The sequence below is a fragment of the Bos mutus genome, chromosome 3, assembly GCF_027580195.1.
Source record: "Bos mutus isolate GX-2022 chromosome 3, NWIPB_WYAK_1.1, whole genome shotgun sequence".
In the NCBI taxonomy this organism is placed as follows: domain Eukaryota; kingdom Metazoa; phylum Chordata; class Mammalia; order Artiodactyla; family Bovidae; genus Bos; species Bos mutus.
The window spans coordinates 16,415,619-16,424,923 of NC_091619.1; the positions used below are offsets into that span (position 1 = coordinate 16,415,619).

The 9,305-nt window shown below is 43.5% G+C and overlaps 1 protein-coding gene across 1 annotated transcript; it reads right to left on the reverse strand.

Moving 5' to 3' along the window:
- Positions 1 to 996: 996 nt before the first annotated feature.
- On the reverse strand, positions 997 to 3,317 carry PSMB4 (proteasome 20S subunit beta 4). The gene is given in 8 exon segments (XM_005894952.3): positions 997 to 1,113; positions 1,299 to 1,387; positions 1,592 to 1,708; positions 2,079 to 2,160; positions 2,337 to 2,483; positions 2,728 to 2,934; positions 3,179 to 3,269; positions 3,272 to 3,317. Coding segments are annotated over 8 exon segments (792 nt in total). The 3' UTR covers positions 997 to 1,100.
- Between the last annotated feature and the right edge of the window lie 5,988 nt (positions 3,318 to 9,305).

Genomic DNA, 9,305 nt, shown 5'->3' on the forward strand with positions numbered 1-9,305 from the left:
GGAGGAGGGTTCAGGATGGGGAACACATGTATACCTGTGGCGGATTCATTTTGATATTTGGCAAAACTAATACAATTTTGTAAAGTTTAAAAAAAAAAAAAAAGACCACTGATCACGGTAACAAATAATGAGAGTTTGAGATACTCCAAGAATCACCAAATGTAATACAAAGTAAGCAAATACTGTTGGAAAAATGACACCAAAACTTCCTCAATGCAGAGTAGCCAGAGACCTTCAATTTGTAAAACACACTGCAGTATCTGCAAAGCATAAAAAACAAGGTATGCCTGGAATAGTTTTGGGGTTTCCTGCCTATACTAGTTTCTCAAAAAGAGGTTTAGAAAAGAAACACCAGCAGTATTACCCAGGGTGTTTTTTAAAATTCGAGTTTAACACCATCCTGGCAAAAGAACTGGCTAATAACTCCCAACTGATTTATATCAGTTGACTCACACTACAGGACTTCTAGTCAACACACAATATTCTAAGGGGTTGTCTTACAGTGCTAGAAATCAGTAGTAGATTTGGAAATAAACATTTAGGTTATATGTCAAAATTAGGTTTCCCCATGAAGGGTGAGGACGTTGGATGGGTGCAGGATTAAGGCTATTACTTCTGGTTTGGGAGTAACCTACAGGTCGACTAGATGTTACATTTCCATCTTTGAAATGACATTTTAACAAATTTTAACATATGCAGTCGACATTAACCAGAAAATCTGTATTTTAGAGTCCAGTGCATGGGTGAGAATGTTGAAGAAAAATGTTAAAACACAAAAACTAATTGTATTATCACACAAAGATCAAGTCTGACTTACAGAAAGCAGCCTTCAGTACAGACCCAAGTGAAGACAGAAGTGGATCTAATGTACTATGCAGAGAAGTCTATATGTGCTACAAGAACCAGAGTTCTCTGACCAGGCAGGGAGATGGCATATAGCAGTACTTAGCAGTTTCATTCTTGGTGTGACTTAGTCAAATGATACAACCACTCAGCCAGCATTTCAAAGGATTGATTTATTTTACAAAAGAATAGTACCTTTGAACCAACCAAGTTCAAAGTTAGAAGAAGGGTACAACTTCAGTTCTGGATAATGTATTTCATTCAAAGCCACTAAAAAAAGAGATGATAAAATCATGAAGCCATAGAGTGAGAAGTCAGTTCCCCAAAATAGCTCTATCTTCAACCCAAACCCTTGCCACCCAGAGAATTTTTGGTTAAGACCTCCAGAAAAACCAACCTTACTACAACCAGGGATCTCCCAACTATTATTCCACTGTAATTTTAATTTCAGTCACCTGATCATGTGGGCAATATCCCAGTTGGTCTCCGCAGACAGGGGTCCCTCTATTTCAACACCTTTTTCAGTTACAGTGGCGATTTGAAACTGAAAAAAAAGCAGAGCTCTCAATGAAAATACCAACCCTGTCATCAAAGGAGTCTGGGGCCTGGTCAAAGGTCAAGTGGAGGGTTTTTCTGAAATGTGTAAAATAGACAAATGGCCTTCAAAGTATAGGTTCTTCAAAGTATAGAGACTCAGGAATTGCACAGCCTGCCAATTAGATCCCCATTTACTATTCACACTTCTCACCCGGTTATAAGAACGGGCATCTCGATAGTACAGCACTCGCATGCAGCGTTCCACTAGTTCTCGAGCCTCCGTCTGGCTCAGCACTGGCTGCTTCTCCAGAACTTCTCGCAGCAGAGGCTAGGGAGATTGGAGGAAAAAACAGGAGATACCATGGGCTGAATACCAGATGATCTGTTGCAAATCCATGATGTAAAAAGAATCATAAATGAGTGAAAAGCTGACATTCCACCTACTGCCTCAGCAGAATGAATGCTGCTTGCTTGTGCTAAGACCCACTTGAAGGGGAAATTCATGGGTGTCCTCACTTTGCGTACATATACTGACTCACTCCAAGACATACCCCACCTTGTCATTACAGCCTCTGGACCAAAAATAAACCCAGCAGTAGGGGACACAGTCTGTTTCTCATGTCAGAATTTAAAGGGTAAAACAAGCAGACAGCCACTAATCTTACCTTCTGTCTTCTACCCCTCAACTGACTACTTACCTGAGCCAAGTATGCACCATAACCAGTGGCCAGCGAAGGGGCTTCATAGGCCACACCAAGCATGTCCACATAACCCAGGAAGCTAAAAAGACACAATAGGTCATCTTAGGTTTCTGTATCTTAGCTGAAGAATGGATGAAGGACTATAGGGTCTGAAGCAGAAGTGGGATTCATTCACTCAGGGAGAAGAGACAGACACCAAACAGGCACTAGAGGTTGGGTGGTCAAGGAAATAAAGTTATTTGTATTAAAATCAACCTCTCTCCATCAGCATAACCTCCAATGACCATGGTGTTCCACAGGGGGTTCATCTTGGAGCGCCGACTGTACATGGCCCTGGTCAGCCATGAATGAATAGCTTTAGGACTATAGCTGTGTCCGTCCCCCAACAGCTCCTCATCAATCCTTATAAGAATCGGTTGTGAGAAAAGGGAGAGAACAGAAGTCAGGATTTTCATCCACCCCCAAAAGACGTTACCACAATCTTCCCCATTTAAACCCACTGAAATAAACTATTTGCAAAAATTGTCACATCTTCCACCCCCAGTACGTCTCCCTGTTCTCTACCCGCAGAAATTTTTGAAGGGATTAAAAAACAGTGGGTTCCCCTCCCAACTTGGCAACTACTTCTATTCTCTAGATGACTTACACCATTTGCCCGAGAACTTGCTTCAAATACTGGAAATCAGCATAGTCTCCGGAAGCACCCAGCATGGTGCTGTTGTTGACTCGCATTATGCGAGAGATGTTGCGGAAACGAGCCAAGGAGCCGTAGGAGCCCAGCATGTCTGCTGCGATCACCACTCCGCCCTCAAACTTGAGCCCCAGGACAGAGGTCCCGGTCACCATGGGGTTCCTAGAGAGAGAGGGAGGTCTGGCGAGGGGCGGCGCGGCGAAAAGCACGAGCCCGCTTCCCGAGCTGTGGGTTCCGTTTCTGACTTTCCACGGCTCCTTTCATTCTCCGAGACCCTCCTCCCGAGCTCTCCCACTGTCGCGCGCCCCGGGGTCCTCGCCTCGACTTCCCCGGCTCCCAGAACCGGCCGGCAGCCCCAGGCCCCACTGTCCCTCCCCCTGCGCAGGTTAAGGCCCCGAGAGCTTACTGGGTGCGCGTAATCGGACTCCCGTACAGCGCGGACACCGGGTCCACAGAGGAACCGGGAGTGGGCGGAATGCGGTAAAACTGCCCGGGGCCGGACCCCCGGCCCAAAGTCCGGACCGCGACTCCAGTAGTGCTTCCATCTTAGTCACGGTAGCACCAGAAGTGAAAGCGTTTGCACCAACGGAAACGGAAGTGATCCTTCAGTGCCTCACCTTTCTTCTTCCTACAAGCCACTTCCAGCAGCCATGTTGATAAGGTCGGGGCCGACCGTACCCGTGTCCCGGGCAGCGACCGAGACCCTGAAAACTGGAAGTGCCTGACTTCGTGTCACAACGCGGTAGAGTCTGGACTAGAACTGTGTTCAGACACACGAATTCAAGAAAGGGGTGGGTGGTGTGGGAGATGGGTATGGGGCGCGGGTGGGGCACTTCAAGACGCTGACGCTGCGCGAGGAAGCAGCTCTTTTTTTAGATTGGAAAAGAAAACCCCATACGAAACAAACAGTGAACTCAGTCTGTTAAATTTGTATTTCTCAAAGCAGCTTCATGTGGCACATTCGACCCATTTTACAGATAAGAAACCGAGACTTGTGTAGTGATTAACCCGTTCACAGGGCAAGGAATGGTAGGTCTGAGTTTTCAAACTCAGAATTTAAAAAAGGAATCAAACAGTTGCGAGTACCTTGGGATATGTGCTATCTCAGGTGGATCACTCACTCTGTAGGACCTTGGACAAATCTCTGAAAGTTTTCTGTCAGATGCTCTTGCTGCTGCTACGTCGCTTTAGTCGTGTCCGACTCTGTGCGACCCCATAGACGGCAGCCCACCAGGCTTCCCGTCCCTGGGATTCTCCAGGCAAGAACACTGGAGTGGGTTGCCATTTCCTTCTCCAATGCATGAAAGTGAAAAGTGAAAGTGAAGTCGCTCAGTCGTGTCCGACTCTAGCGACCCCATGGACTGCAGCCTACCAGGCTCCTCCGTCCATGGGATTTTCTAGGCAAAAGTACTGGAGTGGGGTGCCATTGCCTTCTCCGGTCAGATGCTCTTGCCTTCCTCTTAAACAGCAGAAAAACTCCATAGACTGTGGGAGTGTAACTAAATTCCAAGCGTTCCCATCTCATTGTGATTTTGTAGCAGTGCCTGAAAGCAGTGTCTAGAATCAAACAATAATCCTCAAACTACTCGTTTGCCACTCCTCCCTTCACAACTAGATTCAAAATTTTTTACTCAGCAGGAAACCAAATCAAATCAGTTTTGTTTTTTGAATTCCCTGAGTTAATTTGAACCAAATAATGCATGAAATTTTAGCTTAATTGAAATGAAGTTATTTCATTAGGTCTTGAAACCCTGGAAAGGGAAGGGCCAAGATCTTGCATTGCTGCTGCTTCTGCTGCTAAGTCGCTTCAGTCAGTCGTGTCCAACTCTGCGACCCCAGAGACGGCAGCCCACCAGGCTCCCCTGTCCCTGGGATTCTCCAGGCAAGAACACTGGAGTGGGTTGCCATTTCCTTCTCCAATGCATGAAAGTGAAAAGTGAAAGTGAAGTCGCTCAGTCGTGTCCAACTCTTAGCGACCCCATGGACTGCAGCCCACCAGGCTCCTCCATCCGTGGGATTTTCCAGGCAACAGTACTGGAGTGGGGTGCCATTGCCTTCTCTGAAGATCTTGCATTAGAGGCACCCAAATGATGCTCTTTGTGTCAATTTTTGGACTTGAAAACCAGGTAGTCTATTTTTTTCTTCTAATTAATAGCCATCTTCTCCCAACCCCCATATTCCAGGTGATTCTTGGGCCTCTCAGAGGCTTACTTGGATACATAGCAGGTGATAACAAAAGGCTTACTGGGATTCCTCCAAAACTGCTAGAATCCTTGACTTTCATAGCTAGGAGACCCCTCATCACATGGACTTTAGAGCAATTTAGCCATCAGTTAACTGACTGTATCCTTGTTTGGAAATGGCCTGAGGCGGCTTGCTGGTTTCTGGTCTCACTCCATTTTAGATCCCTAGATTAAGGCTCTGGTAGGGCCAGTACCAGTTCCAGAGATCAGGCAGGCAATCAAATTCCACAGGGTCGAAAAGAAGAAAAGTGAAAGAATCTAGATTCATCGAGCCTGAGAGTAGGATGACAGGGAAAGCAAACCACTCATGTTTGATGATGCAGTATTCAGAAGACGACTAGCATGACTTTTGTGCTAAGATGAAAACACCAAGTCGTAAGTTAAACTGAAACAAGACAAGTTAAGAAGTTTCTTCTCTTTTTAAATCAGGTCTGGTATTATCTGGAAAGTCAAATCAGGTCTGGTATTATCTGGAAAGTCATTTTTAAGTTTGCCCAGTTTTCTGTGTTGGCTTTGAGTTTAATTAGTATTTAGCTCTCACCAGTGTTCAAGCTTTTAAATCAGTAGTCATCAGACTGGTTCTGTAACATGTCAGGATATCCCTGGTTATAGGGAATGTCTTGAAATGCTCAGAAAAGAAATAAAACACTAGACTAAATTGAAATTAATCATCACCATCACCACTACCTCATTAAGATTTTACACTCCCACAGTGAAAGTGCTAATGCTCCATATTTTAGAAGTGGAATTTGAAACTTCAACTACAAAAGAGTTAAGGATCATTTCTTGACCTGCTCAGGGCCAGGCCCTGGGGGCTATAACAGAAAGATGAAAAAGAAAATGTGTCCAGCTTATTCATGGATGCACTTCCCTGTGTGTATGCCCTAGGGATTTTTGCAATTTTATATCCTCTATAATTCAGTTCTGCAATATCTTTCTCACAGCATGTGTTACACTCATCTGAAAACTGGCTGCCATGCTAAAACCAAAAGTTCCACAAAAGCAGAAACAGATTGTTTTTCAACAGTGTCCTTTGAGGCACAGAAGTTTCAGATTTTGATGTAGTCCTGTTTATCTTTTTTTCTTGCCCATACTTTTGATAGCGTATCCATACTTGTGATGTCATATCCAAAGAATCATTACCAAATGCACTTTTAAGAAGCGTTTCCATTATGTTTTCTTCTAGCAGCTTAATACTTAGAGCCCTTATGTTTTGATTTCTTATCCATTTTGAGTTAAATTTTGTCTATGGTGTAAGGTAAGGGTCTAACTTCATTATTACAAATGTAGATAACCAGTTTTCTCAACATCATTTGTGGAAAGACTGTTTTTCTCACTGAATGGGCTTGGAACCCTTGTTGAAATCACTGATCATATGTGTGAGGAGCCTGGCAGGCTACAGTCCATGGGGTTACCAAGAGTCGGACCTGACTTAGCGACTGAACGCCACACGTACATACTAACTCTGGTATCTGGGTCATCTGTGAGTCTTTTTCTATTATCTCTTTTTTTCTTTTCATTTTGGTCATATTTCTTCTCTCTTTACAAGTCCCCTGCTTTTTTGCTGTTTTCCAGAAACTGAATAACTACAGAGGCTCCATACCATGTTCCCTTTCCCCAGAAAGTTCTCCCTTTTTCCCATTAGGCAGATAAAATGAGGGATTGAGCAGTCTATCCTGTCAAAGATTAGGCTATGTCAAGGTCGGGTTGCTGTTTCAGCCCGATTCACCCATATTCTTCAGGCATGTTTCTCACAATCTTTTAACTGAAAGCTGGGCAGGTATTGGTCTCCTTAGCTCTGAAATACTGAAGAAGATTGAGCTAGCTCTCCAGGCTCCTGTTCCAGAGAGTCTCAAAATCTGGCAAGTATCTTGAGGAGGAGACCAGTTGAGTTGAGGCTCTTCTTTCCCTGCCTCAGAAAGTCTTCGTTTCCTAATCAGTAATGCCAGACTATGGGAGATTTGGGTTTCCCTGTAGTTCAGCTGGTAAGGAATCTGCCTTCAATGAAGGAGACCTTGATTCGATTCCTGGGTTGGGAAGGTCCCCTGGAGAAGAGATAGGCTATCCACCAGTATTCTTGGGCTTTGCTGGTGGCTCAGATGATAAAGAATCCGCCAGTAATGCGGAGGACCTGGGTTGGGAAGATCCCCAAGAGGAGGACATGACAACGCACTCCAGTATTCTTGTCTGGAGAATCCCCATGGACAGAGGAGCCTGGTGGGCTACCGTCCACAGGGTCACAAAGAGCTGGACACAACTGAGTGAATAAGCACACACACATGGGAGATTCACTGTGCCTTATAGAAGCTTTTAGCCCAACTCTCCAGTCTCATGAACATTCCCAGAGTTCAGCAGATTTTCCATATATAACTCTAGCCATCATTTGAGGCACCTTAAGTTTTAACTTGGCACTCCAATGTTGCATGACCATCAAGATCTTCAGTGATGTCTCTTCCCCAAGCAGGCCTACCTAAGTTAGGCCTTATCTCTAGCCTGTGCTCAGCTCACTTCAGAAAGATTGTCCTGTCATTGGAATTTAACTTGGTTTAGTCTTCATTCCTTTGACATGTCCTTGTTTCCTTCAAAAAATATGGTTTTTATAACTTTTCTAGCTTCTTTTAGGAGGAATACTGACCAGCCATGCCCTACAACTTACTTGATGTATTGGTTTTCTGTGGATGCTTTAGCAAGTAATTACAACCTTAGTGGCTTAGAAAAACAGATTTTTTTCTCTCACAGTTCTAGAGGCCAGAGTCTGAAAGCCAAGCAACATCAAGGCAACAGTCCCTCTGGAGGATTTGGAGGAGAATTCATTCCTTGCCTTTTCTAGCCTCTGGTGGCTGCTGGCATTACTTACTTGGTGTTCCTTGTCCTGTACATCACTCTAATCTCTCTCCATCTTCCTCTTACTTCCTCTGCTCAGGAACCTCCTCTATCAGATCCCCCTCTGCTCTTCTCTTATAAGGACATTTGTGATTACCTATAGGAGCCACCCAGATAATCCATTATAGTCTCTTCATTTAAAGGTCCTTAGTTTAATCACATTTGCAGGGAAAATCCCTTTTTCCACATAAAAGTTCTTTTTCCTTATTTTGCAGAAAAGGAAGTATTCACAGGTTCCAGAGATTAGACTGTGGATATATCTTGGGAAACCGTTATTAGCCTACCACATCTGTAATCAGAAGGTCATGATGTGTTGATTTTTTTTACTTTTATAAAACTGAAGAATAAAATACACATAAATAAGTATATGACTTAATGAATTATTTTAAGGCCAGCACCCTTAAAACTACCATCTAAATCAAGAAATGGAGCTTCTCCAGCTAGCCCAGTTCTGATCGCAGTTGTCTCCCTCTCCTGAAAATAGCCATTCTCCTGAATTTTGTGATAATTATCCCCTTGGATTTCTTTATACTTTCATCATCCAAGTGTGCTTCCCTGGACACTATACTTTGGATTTCCTGTTTATTTGACTTATATGTGTTTTGAGTTTCTTAACCTACATACTTCCTCCTCCAGCCCTTTCTTTTCATGACAGTGTATCTGCTGAAGACCTCAGGATGTATGAGCTGCGTACCCTCCTTTCTGCGCACAGCCTGGGTTTTACTGATTGCACACTAATGGAGTATTTTGACATGTTCTTCAGTCCTCTTCAGTCCCTGCACATGGACAGCGCAATCCAGAGGTCTCTTTACACTCATATTTGATGCCTTTGGCAAGACTGTAAGTGGTGGTGTGTTTTTTAATCAGGAAGCCCACTGTGTCTAGTTGTCTCTCTTTATTGTGATATTATCAATTGCTCCTTTTCAGTTAATTTATTCTGTGTTGCACAATAATGATATTCTAATTCTATAACTTTGTTTTAATTCATTAGCTTGAATGTTTCCATAAAGAGACATTTCTCATCTACTTTTTAGTTAACCGGTGTTAAACTCATCTTCCAACAACACAAGAGAAGACTCTATATTTGGACATCACCAGATGGTCAACACCGAAATCAGATTGATTATATTCTTTGCAGCCAAAGATGGAGAAGCTCTATACAGTCAGCAAAAACAAGACCAGGAGCTGACCGTGGCTCAGACCATGAACTCCTTATTGCCAAATTCAGACTTAAATTTAAGAAAGTAGGGAAAACCACTAGACCATTCAGGTATGACCTAAATCAAATCCCTTATGATTATACAGTGGAAGTGAGAAATAGATTTAAGGGCCTAGATCTTATAGATAGAGTATCTGATGAACTATGGAATGAGGTTCTTGACACTGTACAGGAGACAGGGATCAAGA